The 20,132-nt window shown below is 43.1% G+C and overlaps 1 protein-coding gene across 3 annotated transcripts in view; it reads left to right on the top strand.

Moving 5' to 3' along the window:
- Positions 1-20,132, top strand: part of LOC132407045 (cadherin-10-like) — a 94,354-nt gene that overhangs the window by 61,897 nt on the left and 12,325 nt on the right. For all 3 annotated transcript variants that reach the window (XM_059993286.1, XM_059993285.1, XM_059993287.1), the window contains exons 9-11: positions 5,142-5,254; positions 9,034-9,142; positions 15,785-16,036. In XM_059993286.1, the coding sequence (XP_059849269.1) occupies positions 5,142-5,254; positions 9,034-9,142; positions 15,785-16,005 (443 nt within the window). In that variant the 3' untranslated portion in view covers positions 16,006-16,036. The remainder of the gene's footprint in view (positions 1-5,141; positions 5,255-9,033; positions 9,143-15,784; positions 16,037-20,132) is intronic.

Raw genomic sequence — 20,132 nt, 5'->3', positions numbered from 1 at the left:
TAGATCTGATTTTTATATACACAGTGATAAATCTGGTAAACTGTTAGCTAGTCAATTGAAGAATGCTTTGGTTAAACGTCAAATCACTAAGATTTGTCAGCAGAATGGGAATCTGACTGTTAACCATGATGAGATAAGTAAGGCATTTCAAGACTTCTATACCTCCCTGTATCAATCTGAATTTCCTCAAGATCATAATACCATGTCTGATTTTCTTGGGAAATTAAATTTTCCAAGATTATCATCCGATGATCTTTTAATATTGGATACTCCTATTACAGATGTAGAAATTAAAGGGGCAATTTCCTCAATGAATTCTGGGAAAGCACCGGGTCCAGATGGTTATACAGTTGAATTTTTAAAAATTTTTTCCGCTACTCTTTCCCCTTGGTTATGTAAGGTTTTTGAGGAAGCCATTAGATTGGGGAATTTGCCACAATCTTTTTATAGAGCTTCCATTTCTCTAATATTGAAGAAAGATAAAGACCCTACTAACTGTGCTTCCTATAGACCAATATCTTTATTGAATGTAGACTCCAAGATTTTTTCCAAGTTACTGGCATCTAGATTGGAGAAGGTATTACCCAAAATTATTTCAGATGATCAAACCGGTTTTATTAAAAATCGCTATTCTTTTTTTAACATTAGGAGATTGTTGAATATTGTTTATACTCCCTCACATGACGCTTCAGAATGCGTGATTTCATTAGATGCGGAGAAAGCATTTGATAGAGTTGAATGGCCTTACTTATTTAATGTGTTGGAGAAGTTTAATTTTAGTCCGATATTTATATCATGGATTAAATTGATTTATCATACTCCAGTAGCCTCAGTGTTTACCAATAATCAAAGATCTCCCTTTTTTCGCCTATTTCGGGGCACTAGACAAGGATGTCCTATTAGTCCATTACTATTTAACATTGCCTTAGAACCTTTGGCAATTGCCATCAGACAATCACAGGATATTTTGGGTATTAGTCGTGGGACAGACATTCATAAGTTATCTTTGTATGCAGATGACTTATTACTATTCATTTCTAACCCGGAGAAATCCATCCCAGCAGTTTTATCATTATTGGCTCAATTTAGTGAGTTTTCTGGGTATAAGTTAAATCGAAATAAAAGTGAATTGCTTCCTTTGAATAGACGGGTCCCAATTTATGGAAATTTACCTTTTAAATTAGTTAATGATTCTTTTACTTATTTAGGGATCAAAATCACAAAAAACCATAAAGATTTATTTAGATTTAATTTTTTACCCTTAATTGATCAGATTAAAGATTTGTTTACTAAGTGGTCACCATTATCTTTATCCCTAATAGGTAGGATTAATGCTATTAAGATGGTTATTTTACCTAAGTTTTTATATATTTTTCAAGCGATACCAATTTTTATCCCAAAATCTTATTTTACTAATGTTGACTCTAAAATTTCTTCATATATACGGCAGAATAAAAATCCCAGGTTAGGTAAAATATATTTACAGAAGACAAAAAAGGAAGGCGGGTTAGCATTACCTAATTTTAGATTTTACTATTGGGCAGTTAATATTAGATACTTGTTATGTTGGTTGAGAGATGGGGTTGGATCTTTTGGCCCTCGTTGGGTGAGTTTAGAAACTAAACCTGTATCAGCTTGTGCTCTGGGTTCTATTTTAGGGACTTCTCTCCCCTTTGCTCTTTCTAAATTGCCGAAACGAATTGACAACCCGATAGTTAAACATACTTTGCGTATATGGTTTCAATTTCGGAGATTTTTTGGGTTGACTCAATTCGTTTTAAATAGTCCTATTGTATCTAATTGTTTTTTCCACCCTTCTATTATAGATCAAGCCTATTCGGCTTGGAAAACTAAGGGATTACTAAGATTTTCTGATTTATTTTTGGACAATTGTTTCATGTCTTTTGAGCAATTATCCAACAAATATAACTTGCCTAGGTTTCATTTTTTTAGATATTTACAGATTAGACATTTTTTAAGTTCTGTACTCCCTACGTTTCCAAATTTGTGCCTTCAGATATTTTGAAGAGCTTATTTGAATTAGACCCTTTTCAAAAAGGGCTTATTTCAAAACTTTATAATATAATTATGAGATACGTTCAGAGCCTCTTTATAAGACTAAAAAGGATTGGGAAAGAGAGCTTAGCCTTATTATTTCTAGTGAGAATTGGGATGGAATTCTTCAATTAGTTAATACATCATCGTTATGTGTCAAACATTCATTAATACAATTTAAGGTCGTAAATAGGGCCCATATGTCCAAGGATAAATTAGCTCACTTTTACTCTCATATCAGTCCTATTTGTGATAGATGTCATTCTGAAATTGCGTCTTTAACTCATATGTTTTGGTCTTGTTCATTTTTGGAGAAATATTGGAAAGATATTTTTGATATTATTTCTGCGGTTTTGAATATCGATTTACAACCTCATCCTATTACCGCAATTTTTGGTTTACCAATGTTAGACTCACTGCATTTATCTTCTTCTGCCCGTCGAATGATTGCATTTCTAACTCTGATGGCTAGAAGATCTATATTGTTGAATTGGAAGGAAATTAACCCTCCCACTGTATTTAATTGGTTCTCTCAAACTATGTTATGTTTAAATTTAGAAAAAATTAGAAGTGGTGCTTTTGAGACTTCTATTAAATTTGAAAAGTTATGGAGACCATTTATTCAACATTTTCATATGATGTAATATGACCCTGTTCCAAGTTCATTTGATTTCCCAGCTTTTAGCTTATGTATGTTGAGAGGACCGGAAGTGACAGCATTGATGAATATTTATTTTTGTGAGATATTATAAACAGCCCCCCCTTTTTTTTGCTTCTTTTTTCTTCTATATTAGTTATTAGATTAGTAGATTAGCTCGTTTTGCATTATATATATATATATATATATATATTTCTTTCTTTTTTCTGTTTTTTTTATATCATATATTATGAAATATTTAGACTTACCATGTTCATACATATATTGTATGGCTTATGTCTTGGTAAACTCATTTAGATTGTAACTATTATGTATGTTTTTTTTCATATGTAATGGAATTTATATGTTGGTAATTTCTTTATCAATATATCATTTGTATTCTGTCCATATTACTAATAATAATAAAAAGATTTAGAAAGAAAGAAAAGACTCTGCAAAACGGGAGATGGTAGGAATTACCGGCAGGCAGAGAAATTGATGTTCGTGCCATTAAGTTGGAGGCTACCAAAATGGAATACCAGGTGTCTTCTCCTCCAACTTGGCCTCATCATGGCAGCAGAGGAGGCCCTGAATCGACATGTCAGTGTGGGCATGGGAAGTCAAGATGAAATGGGTGGCCGCCAGGAGAACCTGGCCTTTGTGGCAACAGAATGAACCTGTTTGATGAAGCAGTCCCCCGTGTCAGGTAGACAGTCTCACTGACCAAGGATGGATTTTGACATCTTCCCATCGGAATCAGATTTATTACAAAGAAAAGAGATTCTTCAGATGCTGGAAACCCAAAGTAACACACAAAATGCTGGAGGAACTCAGCAAGTCAGACAGCATGTCTGGAGACGAGGGAACAGTCAACATTTCAGGCTGAAACCCTTCATGAGGACTGGAAAGGAATGGAAAATAAGCCAGAATAAGGAGGGAAAGGGGAGGAGCAGGTGAGACCAGGTGAGGGGAAAGGTGGATGGGTGAGGGAGGTGAAGTTGAAATAAGAAGCTTGGAGGTGAAAGGTGGAAGAGATAAAGGGCTGAAGAAGAAGTGTTTAATAGGAGAGGAACGTGGAAGGAAGGGAAGGAGGAGAAGAACCAGGCAAGTGAGGGGAAGAGAAGAGGGAAGAGAGTAACCAGAGTGGGGAATGTAAAAAGAGAGAAGGGGAGGGGAGAAATAGCCAGAAATTCGAAGTCGTTCTGGTTGTTGGGGCTGGGAGCTGGCCTTGCTGACGAGTACACTCTGTCACGATGTGCGCAGGCAATGTCGGAACCCAAGTCTGGAGGAAAGACAGACTCTGATGCAGAGATGGCGACTACAGTTTATTCATAATAATTCCCAAAAGCATTGGTGGCTCAGCCCAGTGACACTGTGAGAAGTAACATTCTCTAAACTAGGACCTGGCAATTAGTGCAAATCGGGTGTCTGCTTAAATAATACAAGTAACCTGCATCCCCTGCTCTATCAAAATAAACTTATGCAAGTTTATATAGAAAGCACAAGGAGAGCAGATTACAAAGAGCAGGTTGCTTGTGAAAAACACAAGGAATTCTAAATGATTAACAACTCTCATTAAACAACAATTAATTAATTCAGGTCCTCTCAAAACCTCAGAGCCCACTGCTCTCCAGTGCCCCACGCAGGTCCAAAGCGTTCACTACCCACTCACCTTGAAGTGACCTGCAGTTATCCCTGGAACCGATAGTCCTAGAACACAACTAACCTTTATCCTTTCACCTTCTTTAACCCACAGGACAAAACAGAGATATACTGTGAGCAATCAAAACTACCCAACGTATCACCAGAATCAGCCTACCTGCCCTCAAGGACATACATACAGAAAGGTGCCAGGAAAGGGCCAGTAGCATCATGAAGGATCCCACCCACCCTGCTCATGGACTGTTTGTCCCACTCCCATCAGGGAGGAGGTTATGTAGTATCCAAGCCAGGACCACCAGACTCAAAAACAGTTACTTTCCCCAAGCAGTAAGGCTGATCAATACCTCCACCCACTAACTCCACTACTACTTTATGATTTCCTGACTGTCAGCCTAGCACATTACTTTATGAACATATAATCTATCAATGTATAGTACTGAGCTCTAATGCCCCTCCCTTGCACAACATCGGTGGCGTGGAGAGGGGAGACTTGCAGCTTGGGCAACTGCCGGTCTTCCAAAAAAAAGCCTTGCCCGGGATTACGCCCTGGAACCCTAACCTTGTATATATCTAAGATTTTTGCACAATATTGCATATAAGTTATCTTATGTATTTATATTTATTGTGTTCTTTATGGTATTGTGTTTTTTTGTGCTGCATCGGTTCTGGAGTAACTATTATTTTGACCTCCGTTACAATTGTCTAAGGAAAAGACATCAAACAATGTGCCTGTTGTTACTGCAGATGTCTGGACATTTCAGAATGCTTCTCTTCATTTGTTTTACAGATTCGGTATCCAGTACATCTGTACTTATTGCAGTTCAGGACGAAAATGACAACGCACCAACGCTTGCAGACAGTTACTCTCCCCAAGTGTGTGAGAACGACCCAATTGGAACTGTAAGTGGAACTTGTGTGGAATGGTAGCACCGTGTTAGCACATTGCTTTAAACTACCAGTGATCGCCAATTACTCTCTAATCCAGGCATCAGCCTGGTAAACCTCTTCTACACCTTTTCCAAAGCCTCCATGTCCTTCCTGTAGTGTGGTACTAGATCTACACTCTCCAACCAGCTGCACAGGACAGCATGATAGAGGGATGTCACGGTAGCAGAGTGTTAGTGTAATGCTTTAGAGTGCCCCTGTATGTCTTTTGGCTTTCATTTGGGTGCTCCTGGTTCCTCCAATGTTCCAAAGACATACAGGTTAGAGTTAGTAAGTTGTGGGCATTCTTATTTGGACTTGGAAGCCTGACGACTCTTGGGGGCTGCCCCCAGCACATAGATAGATTATGTTCATAAAGTAATGTGTTTGTTGCTGATGCAAAATGACACATTTCACTTTATGTCTCGAAGCTTCAATGTACATGTGACAAATAAAGCTAATCTTTCCTCTTCCTTTTTTTTATTATTGGGTACTGCAAGATCTACAACCAACCACTCACCTCTCCATCTCACACACTCTCTCCCTTTGCCCTTGCTCCTGTCTGTCTCTTTCAGTTGGTCTTCCCCGCACTTTACCCCCCACCCCCGCACCTGATTTTGCCCCATCTCTGCTCACAATAAATCTCCGATAATATACTATGCTTAGACCTTGTTGGTAGCGCTCTGGCAGAATTACCAGATTATTGGATGTCATGCCAATTACTAATCCAACAAGGGCCTCTGCCTGAAATGTCGACCGTTTATTCCCATCCACAGATGCTGCCTGACCTGTTGAGCTTCTCCATCCATTGTGTGTATTGCTCTAGATTTTCACCTCGTGTCTATTCTTTCAGTTTGCATGATTTTAGGAAAATACAGTACAGTAATACAATAAATTTTGCAGTGAATTTGGTAAGTTTCAAGGGAGTGTAGGAAATGATACCCCAAGGGGTTAGTGCAGGAGCTATGCCGTGAACCCCTATCAATAACCAAAGGGTCTGTGTTCCCCAGGTTGGGAACCCCTGGTCTAAAGGTTAATTGGTTTAATTATCTCATTATTTTTGTTGCCTGTACCGAGGTACTGTGAAAATCTTTGCTTTGCTTGCCAGCCATACTGATGTTTTCTTTGCACAGATCAATACACTGAGGTGGTACAGGATCTGAATCTGATGGGCAGACAATAACAGAATTGAAAATACAGCGTTAGATTTACTGGGAAGATATAGTCTAGGTAGACAATGAGGTGCAAGGCCATGAGGTAGGTCGTGAGGTCCGAAGTCCATTTTATCATTCAATAGTCTAGTAACTGGGGTAGAAGCTGTCCCCGATGAGAGAGGAGAGAAGAAGACTATGTGCCTGGTGCGATGGGTCTTTGATTATGCTGGCTGCTTCACCAAGTAGCAATAAGTGTAGATGGCTCCTGTGATGTGCTGAGCTGTGTCCACAACTCTGTAGTTTCTTGAGGTGATGGGCATCTGAGTAGGATGCTTTCTAAGGAGTTTTGATAAAAATTGGTGAGGGTTGATGGGGACATGCCAAATTACTTTAGCTTCCTGAGGAAACAGGGGTGCTGGTGAGCTTCTGGGCCATGGCTTCTATGGGGTTGGACAAGCTGTTGGTTACGTTCACTCCTTGGAACTTGAAGATTTCAACAAGATTGAGGACGTAAGGACAAGATAGCTGTATCGGAGGGAAATGAGGAATTGCTGCGTTCTGTGTTTTCCGGAGGCATGGCTCACTCTGGACACTCCGGATGCATCAGTAAGACCCCAAAGCTTCTCAATACATGGGATGGACCAGACTGTTGATTCAGAGAAAGCAAAAGGTGGGAGTCTGTGTTTCGTGATAAACAGTGGTGCTCAAACCTGGTGGTCTTGCTCTTCTGATCTGTAACATTTAATGCTAAGTGCTGACTAATCTTCTTAACAAGAGAGTTCCTCCTTCATGATCCTGACCATAGTTTACTTACTGCCAAAAGCCGACGTTAACCAGACAATCAAGACATTCAATGCTGCCGTCACCAAACAAAAAACAGTTCACCCCGTGCACTTCAATTCATTGCTGGGGATTTCAGTCAGACCTGTTTGAAGGAATTTCTGCCCGATTTTTATCAGCATGTAACCTGCAGCTCCAAGAGTCCCAACACTGGACCACTGCGGTACTACGATAAGAAGTGCTTACTGCACCGTGCCTAGGCCACATTTTAGGAAATCTGATCACAGGGCTGTCCTCCTACCTGCATACAGGCAGAGGTTAAAAAGCAAAGCTCCAGAGATAAGGACAACGGGAGGCAGAGAAGTGGCTCTGAGTCGGTGGGTTCATCAGAGGGTCTGAACGAGTACACCACTGTTGTCACGGACTTTATAAAGAAACAGATGTGGACAAATGCGTGTCCACAAAATTATTCTGTCTTCCCCAACCAGAAGCTCTGGATGAACCGTGAGATCGGCAATCTGCTAAGGGCCAGATCAGTGGCATTAAGGTCTGGTAATCCAAGTGAAGAGGCAAGGGGTCCAGATATGATCTCTAGAAAGCAATCTCATGGGCAAAGTGGCAATTCCAGTCCAAACTTGAATCACTATGTCTCCTGTGTAGGTCCCACCTTCCCTGCAAGAGAGCCCAATGATCCAAAATCTTATGCCCTCCCTCCTACACCAACTCCTTAGCCACGTATTGAACTGTATAATCTTCCGAGTTTTAGCCTCACTAGCATGTGGCACAGGTAGCAATCCTTTAACCAGATTTCTATAGATATATGTTGGAGAATATATTGACTGGTTGCATCACAGCCTGGTATGGAAACACCATTGCCCTTGAATGGAAAATCCTACAAAATGCAGTGGATATGGCCCAGTCCTCCCCACCACCGAGCAGATCTACACAGAGCTTTGTTACAGGAAAGCAGCGCCCATCACTGGGGCCCTCCACCAACCAGGCCATGCTCTCTCCTTGCTGCTGGCATCAGGAAGAAGGTACAGGATCCCCACGACCCACACCACCTGATTCAGGAACAGCTATTAACCCTCAGCCATCATGCTCTTAAACCAGAGGGGATAACTTCACTCAACATCACTCAACTCAACACTGAACTGTTCCCACAACCTATCGACTCACTTTCAAGGACTCTTCATCTCATGTATTTATTTATTATTATTTTTTCCTCTTTTGTATTTGCAGTTTATTGTCCTTTGCACATTGGTTGTTTGTACTGATGGGTGTGGTCTTTCATTGATTCTATTACGTTTCTTGGATCTACTGAGTGTAAGCCACCTTGACTGATTTGACTGACTCGATCAAAGTCACTTATGTTAGAATTCTTCCCTGTTCTGATGTTTGGTCTGAACAACATCTGAACTTCTTAACCATGTCTACATGCTTTTATGCACTGAGTTGCTGCCACATGATTGGCTGATATTTGCATTAATGAGCAGGTGTACATAATAAAGTGGACACTGAGTGTAAACATATTTTATTGACTTATAACTTTTGAAATATCAAGTCACCTCTCATCCTCCTTCATTCTAAAAAGGAAAGCCCCAGTGGCTGTTGAGTGTGTATATCTGGGAGCCTGTTATACATGATATATTACTGAGAATTTATTTCTGGGAATCTCAGCTCACACATACAGAGTTACTGATTAAACTATTTCTTGTACATTACTTAACAGTCCACCACAAGTCGCTGGATGGAAGCTGTCAGTACTATATTGAAACATGCTGCACCTGAGTGGATTTAACATTGCAATTTGATTTTCAGGTAATCGAAATGATCTCTGCTGTTGATAAGGATGAAATGACATCAAATGTTAAATTCTCCTTCAGTATTCCACTGAAGGTCAGCAACTTCTCTGTGAAAAACAACGGCGGTGAGTAGATTACACTGGGAACTGAGATCAAACTATGGGATGTGATTGTTTGATGTAATTCTAGTGAATATTCAACTGTCTAATCCTGGTCTGTGGAGGCCAGAAACAAAGGCTGACAGTTCTGGAAACACTTGGTGGGCCATGCAGCGGCTACAGTGGATGTAACAGTTGACTTTACAGGTGTGGGACCTTCATCAGAACCGGGAAAGTGAGAAAATGCTGGTTTTCAGAAGCAGAGAAGTTGGAGGGGGTGCAAACAGCAATGGAATATCGCTGATAGGGCAAGACCAGATAAGTAAATGCCATAGGTGAGTACTAGGAAGGATACCTGTGTAATTAAAAAGGAGTTGCTGGAACATTGCCCTTATAGAATCTTAGCAACCTACAGCACATTACAGGCCCTTCAGCCCACAATGTTGTGCCAACCATGTAACCTACTCTAGAAACTGCCTAGAGTTTCCCTATCACATAGCTCTCTATTTTTCTAAGCTCCGTATACCTATCTAAGAGTCTCTTGAATGACCCTTTTGTATCTGCCTCTACCACTGTCACTGGCAGTGCATTCCACGCACCCACCTCTCTGTGTGGAAAACTTACCTCTGATATCCCCCTTGTATCTATTTCCAAGCACCTTAAAACTCTGCCCCTCGTGTTAGCCACTTTAGCCCTGGGAAAATAACCTCTGGTTATCCACGTGAACAATGCCTCATCATCCTCTCTCCAATCACAGTCCCTGGCTCATCTCTGCTCCAGTCACAGTTCCCAGCTCATTCTCTCTCCAATCACAGTCCCTGGCTCATCTCTGCTCCAGTCACAGTTCCCAGCTCATTCTCTCTCCAATCACAGTCCCTGACACATCTCTGCTCCAGTCACAGTTCCCAGCTCATCCTCTCTCCAATCACAGTCCCTGTCTCATCTCTGCTCCAGTCACAGTTCCCAGCTCATTCTCTCTCCAATCACAGTCCCTGACACATCTCTGCTCCAGTCACAGTTCCCAGCTCATCCTCTCTCCAATCACAGTCCCTGGCTCATCTCTGCTCCAGTCACAGTTCCCAGCTCATTCTCTCTCCAATCACAGTCCCTGGCTCATCTCTGCTCCAGTCACAGTTCCCAGCTCATTCTCTCTCCAATCACAGTCCCTGGCTCATCTCTGCTCCAGTCACAGTTCCCAGCTCATTCTCTCTCCAATCACAGTCCCTGACACATCTCTGCTCCAGTCACAGTTCCCAGCTCATCCTCTCTCCAATCACAGTCCCTGTCTCATCTCTGCTCCAGTCACAGTTCCCAGCTCATTCTCTCTCCAATCACAGTCCCTGACACATCTCTGTATTATTCACAGACCTGGATCAGAATCAGAATCAGAATCAGGTTTATTATCACCAGCACGTGACGTGAAATTTGTTAACTTAGCAGCAGCAGTTCAATACAATACATAATATAGAAGAAGAAGAAAAAAAAGTAAGTAAATAAATTACAGTATATGTATATTGAAAAGATTAAAAATCGTGCAAAAAACAGAAATAATATATATTTAAAAAGTGAGGTAGTGTTCAAGGATTTAATGCCCATTTGGAATCAGCTGGGAAAGGGGAAGAAGCTGTTCCTGAATCACTGAGTGTGTGCCTTCAGGCTTCTCCTCCTACCTAATAGTAGCAGTGAGAAAAGGACATGCCCTGGGTGCTGGAGGCCCTTTAAAATAATTGCTGCCTTTCTGAGACACCGCTCTTTGAAGATGTCCTGGGTACTTTGTGGGCCAGTACCCAAGATGGAGCCAACTAAATTTACAACCTTCTGCAGCTTCTTTTGGTCCTGTGCGGTAGCCCCAACCGCGCCCCCCCTCGCATACCAGTAGCCTGTCAGAATATTCTCCACAGTACATCTATAGAAGTTTTTGAGTGTATTTGTTGACATACCAAATCTCTTCAAACTCCTAATGAAGTATAGTTGCTGTCTTGCCTTCTGTATAACTGAATAGATATGTTGGGACCAGGTTAGATCCTCAGAGATCTTGACACCCAGGAACTTGAAGCTGCTCACTCTCTCCACTTCTGATCCCTCTATGAGGATTGGTACGTGTTCCTTCATCTTACCCTTCCTGAAGTCCACAATCAGTTCTTTTGTCTTACTCACGTTGAGTGCCAGGTCGTTGCTGCGGCACCACTCACTCATTGGCATATCTCACTCCTGTACGCCCTCTCGTCAGCATCTGAGATTCTACCAACAATGGCTGTATTGTCAGCAAGTTTATAGATGGTATTTGAGCTATGCCTAGCCACACAGTCATGGGTATAGAGAGAGTAGAGCAGTGGGCTACACACACCCCTGAGGAGCACCAGTGCTGATCGTTATCGAGGAGGAGATGTTATCACCAATCCGCACAAATTGTGGTCTTCCAGTTAGGAAGCTGAGCATCCAATTACAGAGGGAGGTACAGAGGCCCAGGTTCTGTAACCTCTCAGTTACAGTTGTGGGAACGATGGTATTAAATGCTGAGCTATAGTCGATGAACAGCATCCTAACGTAGGTGTTTGTGTTGTCCAGGTGGTCTAAAGCCGTGTGGAGAGCCAATGAGATTGCGTCTGCCATTGACCTATTGTGGCGATAGGCAAATTGCAATGGGTCCAGGTCCTTGCTGAGGCAGGAGTTCAGCCTAGTCATGACCAATCTCTCAAAGCATTTCATCACTATAGATGTGATTGCTACCGGGCAATAGCCATTAAGGCAGCTCACATTATTCTTCTTAGGCACTGGTATAATTCTTAAAACAAGTGGGAACTTCCGCCCATAGTAGTGAGAGGTTGAAAATGTCCTTGAATACTCCCGCCAGTTAGTTGGCACAGGTTTTCAGAGCCTTACCAGGTACTCCATCGGGACCTTCTGCCTTGTGAAGGTTCACTCTCTTTAAAGACAGCTTAACATCGGCCTCTGAGACAGAGATCACAGGGTCATCAGGTGCAGCAGGGATCTTCACAGCTGTAGTTGTGTTCTCCCTTTTAAAGCAGGCATAGAGGCATTGAGTTCATCTGGTAGTGAAGCATCAGTCATTCATACTATTGGGTTTTGCTTTGTAGGAAGTAATGTCTTGCAGACTCTGCCAGAGTTGCTGTGCATCCGATGTTGCCTCCAACCTCATTCAAAATTGTCTCTTCACCCTTGAAATAGCCCTACACAAATCACACCTGGTTTTCTGGTACAGGACTGGGTTGCCAGACTTGAAAGCCACAGATCTAGCCTTCAGTAGATGACATACCTCCTGGTTCATCCATGGCTTTTGGTTTGGGAATGTGCAGTAAGTCTTTGTGGGCGCACACTCATCCACACAGGTTTTAATGAAGTCGGTAACAACTGCAGCATACTCATCCAGATTCCTGGATGAATCCTGAATACTGTCCAGTTCGCCGATACAAAGCAGTCCTGTCGGTGTTCCTGTGATTCCCTTGTCCATTCCTTCTTGGTCCTCACTGCTGGTGCTGCAGACGTCAGTCTCTGCCTATACTCAGGGAGTAGAAGTACAGCCAGGTGATCAGACTTCCCGAAGTGAGGGCGTGGAATAGCACAGTAGGCAATCTTGATGGTAGTGTAGCAATGGTCCAGTGTGTTGTCTCCTCTGGTATTGAAATGGATCTGTTGATGGTAATTGCTTAGTGATTTTTTTCCTGGCCAGGTTAAAATCCCCCAAGACGATGGTGAAGATGTTAGGGTGCGCTGTTTCGGCATGTTGATCCCATTGCTCAGATCATCTGAAGCCTGCTTGACATTGGCCTGAGGTGGAATGTAAACTGCTACCAAAATGACCCCAGAGAACTCCCGTGGTGGGTAAAAAGGATGGCTCTTTACTGCTGGATATTCCAGGTCTGGTGAGCAGAATTGGGACAGCATTGATATATTTGTGCACCAAGAAGAGTTGATCATGAGGCATACTCCACCACCTCTGTTTTTGAGAAACTAGAGATCTATCCTGATTGTGTATAGTAAACCCACCAATCTGAATTGCTGCATCCGGTACAGAAGGGGTAAACCAGGATTCTGTGAAACAAAGGACACACGTGGTCCTAATGTCCTTCTGATTCAGCACCCGAGCTCTGAGATCATCGATTTTGTGTACAAGGTATACAATATCCTTGCTTTCATTGATTATAGAGTATAAATGTTGGGAAATCATGTTTCAGTTGTATAAAACTTTGATTAGGCCTCAATTAAAGATTATATTAAATATTAGCTTTATTTGTCACATCTATATCGAAACATCTGTGAAATGTGTTGTTTGTGTCAATGACCAACCCAGACTGATGAAGTGCTGGGGGCAGCCCACAAGAGTCTCCTTTCTTGCGGCGCCAACGCAGCATGCCCACAGCCTACTAACTGGTACATGTTCAGACTGTGGGAGGAAACCAGAGCACCCGGAGGAAACCCGTGCAGTCATGGGGAGAACGTACAAACTCTGCAGACAACGGTGGGGTTTGAGCTTGTGTCAGTGGCACTGCGTAGCGTTGCGCTAACTGCGATGCTACTGCTAAAAGCCCGGAAATCATGTTGCAGCTGTCTAAAACAGGCCACACCAGGCGTATTGTGTGCAGTTCCTGGTCACCCCATTGCAGGAAGGATGTGGAGACTTTGATGAGGGCGCGGCAGAGTGCTGCTTGGATTAGAGAGCGTCACCGATACGGAGAGATTGGACAAATCTGAAAAGCTTTCCCTGGAGCATCCAAGGCTGAGGGGAGGCAAGACGTTACAGGAGGCACAGATAGTGTCTTTTTCCCAGGATGAAGATACAGGTATTAGAGGGAACATTACAGGTTAGGTGAGTTTAAAACTAGAGATCATAGGTTAAAGGTGAAAGGGTCACACACTCAGCAAATCAGGAACAGCATCTTCCTCTCTGCCATCAGATTTCTGAATGGACATTTTTTCTCTTTTTGCACTATTGAGTTAATTTACCTTCTTAAAAAGAGAGATACATACTGTAATTTGCAGTTTTTGTTATGACAAATTACAATGTACTGCTGCCATAAAGCAACAAATTTCACAACATATGCCAATGATATCAAACCCGGTTCTGAGTCTGGGGGGAATGTTTTCACTCAGGGGCAAAATATAGGGTGAGTGGTCGTTTTCTTGGTAGAGTGGAGGAACAGAATCCATGTCCATTTTGTTCCAGCATTGAATGACTTGTCATAGGAAGAGCACTTGATGGCTCGGGGCCTGTATTCACTGGAATTCAGAAGAATGAGTGTGACCGCATTGAAACCTATCAAATGGTGAAAGGCCATGATAGAGTGGATGTGGAGAGGATGGATCCTATGGTGGGGGAGCCTAAGGCCAGAGAAAACAGCCTCAGAATAATATACTTTTAGAACAGAGATGAGAAGGAGTTTCTTTAGCCAGAGAGTGGTGTATCTGTGGAATTCTTTGCCACAGGCAGTTGTGGAGACCAAGTCCTTATGTATATTTAAGACAGAGGTTGATAGATTCTTGATTGGTCGGGGCATGAAGGGATATTGGGAGAAGGCAGGAGATGGGGAGGAATAATGAATCAGCCACGATGAAATGGCACAGCAGACTTGATGGGCCAAATAGCCTAATTCTACCCTTACACCTTTATGGTCTTATGGCCTTATCCCTCAAAGTTGCTATGCAACTTGATAGGGTTGTGAAGAGAGCATATGGCATTAGTCAGGGGATGGAGTTCAAGAGCTATGAGACAGTATTACAAGGTAAGATTTGGTTAGACCATACTGGGAATATTGTGTTCAGTTCTGGCACCTCATTACAGGAAGGATGTGGAAGTTTCAGAGAGTATGTAGAGGAGATTTACCAGGACGCTGACTGGATTAGAGAGCAAGTCTTATGAGGAATGTTGTGCAGTCTAGGGCTTTTCTCTTTGGAGTGATGGAGGATGTGAGGTCACTTGATAGAGGTGTACAAGGTGACAGAGAAATCAATAGAGTGGACTTCCCAGGACAGAAATGGCTAATACAAGGGGGTATCATTTTAAAGTGACCGGAGGAAAGTATAGGGAGGTATGTCAGAGGTATGTCCTTTACACAGAGTTTGATGGGTGAGAGGACAGTCCTGCCAGGGGAGGTGGTAGAAGCAGATACATTTGGGTCATTTAAGAGATTCAGCTACCACATGGGTGATTGAAAAATGGAGGATTATGTAGGAAGGAAGGGTTAGATTGATCGGAGAGTAGGTTAAAAGTTCAGCACCACATTCTGAACCGAATGGCCTGCTGTGTCTTGACTGTTGTATGTTCAACATTTGTTTACTGCCTGTTACACTGCTGATGTTTAGGGACCAATGAAGGTCCTCCAGCTGTCTGTATAGAAGGATTCTTCTCTGCTGTTTCCATAACCACTGTTTTCTGACCACTCGGGGGTGTGAGCCCTGAGCTGAACCTCTGAATCTTGAGGACTGGTGGACCACTCTCCATCTGGCCTCCAACCTTTGAGCTGTCTGGCATGGATGAACTGACCAAGAGCCAAAGCACCAGGCTCTGACCAGCCAACGTAGCTCTCCTGGTCATTGAAGCATGCACACCTGCAAACGCTACGGCAAGATGGTGGTCTTTTTAGAAGTCTACGTTCAATTTTCTTAAAACAAACATTCATTATTTTCTCCTCTCTCTCTGTTGCTCTCCAGATAACACTGCCAACATCACCGTGAACCAGGCTGGCTTCGATCAAAATGAGGTTCGAGAGTACTTCGTCCCCATCATTGTTTCCGACAACGGATCACCAAGCTACAACAGCACCACCACTCTAAAAATTAGAGTGTGTCCCTGTGACCAAGACCGGAACCCAATCTATTGCAACAACGGCCCCAGCCCCCTCGTCTCAAGCGTTACCGTCACCATCTTGTAGATAATCTTTCCCTGTTTCATCGTTATTCTAGGTGAGTCATCCCAAGCAGTAAACCCTCTTTGTGTTTCCATGGCGACACTCTCCATCTTTTCTCTAACTTTGTGTACAGTTTCAGTCACCTACCTACAGGAAGGATGAAAAAAAGTTCAGAAGTAAATTTATTATTGAAATGGAAACATAGCAACATAAAAACATAGAAAACCTACAGCACAATAAATGCCCTTCGGCCCACAAAGTTGTGCTGAACATGTCCATACCTTAGAAATTACTAGGCTTACCTATAGCCCTCTATTTTACTAAGCTCCATGTACCTATCTAAAAGCCTCTTAAAAGACCCTATCTTATCCGTCTCCACCACCGTTGTCAGCTGCCCATTCCATGCACTCATCACTCTCTGAGTAAAAAACTTACCCCTAACATCTCCTCTGTACCTAGTCCCCAGCACCTTAAACCTGTTTCCTCTTGTGGGAACCATTTCAGACTTGGGAAAAAGCCTCTGACTATCCACAGAATGCAATGCCTCTCATCATCTTGTATACCTCCATCAGGTCACCTCTCATCCTCCATCGCTCCAAGGAGAAAAGGCCGAGTTCACTCAACCTATTCTCATAAAGCATGCTCCCCAATCCATGCAACATCCTTGTAAATCTCTTTTGCACTCTTTCAATGGCTTCCACGTCCTTCCTGTAGTGAGGTAACCAGAACTGAGCACATTACTCCAAGTGGGGTCTGACCAGGGTACTATATAGCTGCAACATTACCTCTCAGCTCCTAAATTCAATTCCACGATTGATGAAGGCCAATACACCGTACACCTTCTTAACCACAGAGTCAATCTGCGCAGCTGCTTTGAGTGTCCTAAGGACTCGGACCCCAAGATCCCTCTGATCTTCCACGCTGCCAAGAGTCTTACCATTAATACTATATTCTGCCATCATATTCGACCTACCAAAATGAACCACTTCACACTTATCTGGGTTGAACTCCATCTGCCACTTCTCAGCCCAGTTTTGCATCCTATCAATGTCCCGCAGTAACCACTGACAGCCTTCCACACTATCCACAACACCTCCAACCTTTGTGTCATCAGCAAATTTACTAACACATCCCTCCACTTCCTCATCCAGCTAATTTATAAAAATCACAAAGAACCCGGGTCAGGTCACAGATCTGTTAGTGGGTGAGCATCTGGGGGACAGTGATCACCGCTCCCTGACCTTTAGCATTATCATGGAAAAGGATAGAATCAGAGAGGACAGGAAAATTTTTAATTGGGGAAGAGCAAATTATGGAGCTATAAGGCTAGAACTTGTGGGTGTGAATTGGGATGATGTTTTTGCAGGGAAATGTACTATGGACATGTGGTCGATGTTTAAAGATCTCTTGCAGGATGTTAGGGATAAATTTGTCTCAGTGAGGAAGATAAAGAATGGTAGGGTGAAGGAACCATGGGTGACAAGTGAAGTGGAAAATCTAGTCAGGTGGAAGAAGGCAGCATATATGAGGTTTAGGAAGCAAGGATCAGATGGGTCTATTGAGGAATATAGGGTAGCAAGAAAGGAGCTTAAGAAAGGGCTGAGAAGAGCAAGAAGGGGGCATGAGAAGGCCTTGGCGAGTAGGGTAAAGAAAAACCCCAAGGCATTCTTCAATTATGTGAAGAACAAAAGGATGACAGGAGTGAAGGTAGGACCAATTAGAGATAAAAGTGGGAAGATGTGCCTGGAGGCTGTGGAAGTGAGCGAGGTCCTCAATGAATACTTCTCTTCGGTATTCACCACTGAGAGGAAACTTGATGATGGTGAGGACAATAAGAATGAGGTTGATGTTCTAGAGCATGTTGATATTAAGGGAGAGGAGGTGTTGGAGTTGTTAAAATACATTAAGACAGACAAGTCCCCGGGGCCTGACGGAATATTCCCCAGGCTGCTCCATGAGGCAAGGGAAGAGATTGCTGAGCCTCTGGCTAGGATCTTTATGTCCTCATAGTCCACGGGAATGGTCCCAGAGGATTGGAGGGAGGCGAATGTTGTCCCCTTGTTCAAAAAAGGTATTAGGGATAGTCCAGGTAATTACAGACCAGTGAGCCTTACGTCTGTGGTGGGAAAGGTGTTGGAAAAGATTCATAGAGATAGGATCTATGGACATTTAGAGAATCATGGTCTGATCAGGGACAGTCAGCATGGCTTTGTGAAGGGCAGATCATGCCTAACAAGCCTGAAGGAGTTCTTTGAGTAGGTCACCAGGCATATAGATGAGGATAGTGCAGTGGATGTGATCTACATGGATTTTAGTAAGGCATTTGACAAGGTTCCACATGGTAGGCTTATTCAGAAAGTCAGAAGGCATGGGATCCAGGGAAGTTTGGCCAGGTGGATTCAGAATTGGCTAGTCTGCAGAAGGCAGAGGGTTGTGGTGGAGGGAGTACATTCAGATTGGAGGGTTGTGACTAGTGGTGTCCCACAAGGATCTGTTCTGGGACCTCTACGTTCTGTGATTTTTATTAACGACCTGGATGAGGGGGTATAAGGGTGGGTTGGCAAGTTTGCAGACAACACAAAGGTTGGTGGTGTTGTGGATAGTGTAGAGGATTGTCGAAGATTGCAGAGAGACGTTGATAGGATGCAGAAGTGGGCTGAGAAGTGGCAGATGGAGTTCAACCCAGAGAAGTGTGAGGTGGTACACTTTGGAAGGACAAACTCCAAGGCAGAGTACAAAATAAATGGCAGGATACTTGGTAGTGTGGAGGAGCAGAGGGATCTCAGGGTACATGTCCACAGATCCCTGAAAGTTGCCTCACAGGTAGATAGGGTAGTTAAGAAAGCTTATGGGGTGTTAGCTTTCATAAGTCGAGGGATAGAGTTTAAGAGATGCGATGTAATGATGCAGCTCTATAAAACTCTAGTTAGGCCACACTTGGAATACTGTGTCCAGTTCTGGTCGCCTCAGTATAGGAAGGATGTGGAAGCATTGGAAAGGGTACAGAGGAGGTTTACCAGGATGCTGCCTGGTTTCGAGAGTATGGATTAGGATCAGAGATAAAGTGAGCTAGAACTTTACTCTTTGGAGAGAAGGAGGATGAGAAGAGACATGATAGAGGTGTACAAGATATTAAGAGGAATAGACAGAGTGGACAGCCAGCGCCTCTTCCCCAGGGCACCACTGCTCAGTAGAAGAGGACATGGCTTTAAGGTAAGGGGAGGGAAGTTCAAGGGGGATATTAGAGGAAGGTTTTTCACTCAGAGAGTGATTGGTGCATGGAATGCACTGCCTGAGTCAGTGGTGGAGGCAGATACACTAGTGAAGTTTAAGAGACTACTAGACAGGTATATGGAGGAATTTAAGGTGGGGGGGGGGTTATATGGGAGGCAGGTTTTGAGGGTCGACACAACATTGTGGGCCAAAGGGCCCATAATGTGCTGTACTATTCTATGTTCTATAAGGGTCCCAGAACAGTTCCCTAAGGCACTCCACTGGTGACCGACCTCCATGCAGAATATGACCCATCTACAACCACTCTTTGCCTTCTGTGTGCAAACCAGTTCTGGATCCACAAAGCAATTTCTCCTTGGATCCCATGCCTTCTTACTTTCTCAATAAGCCTTGCAAGGGGGTACCTTATCAAATGCCCTGCTGAAATCGATATACACTACATCTACTGCTCTTTTTTCATCAATGTGTTTAGTCACATGCTCAAAAGATTCAATCAGGTTCGTAAGGCGCGACCTGCCTTTGACAAAATCATGCTGACTATTCCTAATCATATTATGCCTCTCCAAATGTTCATAAATCCTGCCTCTCAGGATCTTCTCCTTCAACTTACCAACCACTGAGGTAAGACTCACTGGTCTATAATTTCCTGGTCTATCTCTGCTCCCTTTCTTGAATAAAGGAACAATACCTGCAACCTTCCAATTCTTGGTAACCTCTCCTGTCCCTATTGATGATGCAAAGATCATTGCCAGAGGCTCAGCAATCTCCTCCCTCACCTCCCAAAGTAGCCTGGGGTACATTTCGTCCAGTCCCGGCAACTTATCCAACTTGATGTTTTCCAAAAGCTCTAGTACATCCTCTTCCTTAATATCTACATGCTCAAGCTTTTCAGTCGGCTGCAAGTCATCACTACAATC

Source organism: Hypanus sabinus, chromosome 17 (genome assembly GCF_030144855.1).
Source record: "Hypanus sabinus isolate sHypSab1 chromosome 17, sHypSab1.hap1, whole genome shotgun sequence".
NCBI classification, from domain to species: domain Eukaryota; kingdom Metazoa; phylum Chordata; class Chondrichthyes; order Myliobatiformes; family Dasyatidae; genus Hypanus; species Hypanus sabinus.
The sequence above is the reverse complement of the archived record's forward strand: the minus strand, read 5'-3'. Positions and strand labels throughout refer to the sequence as shown.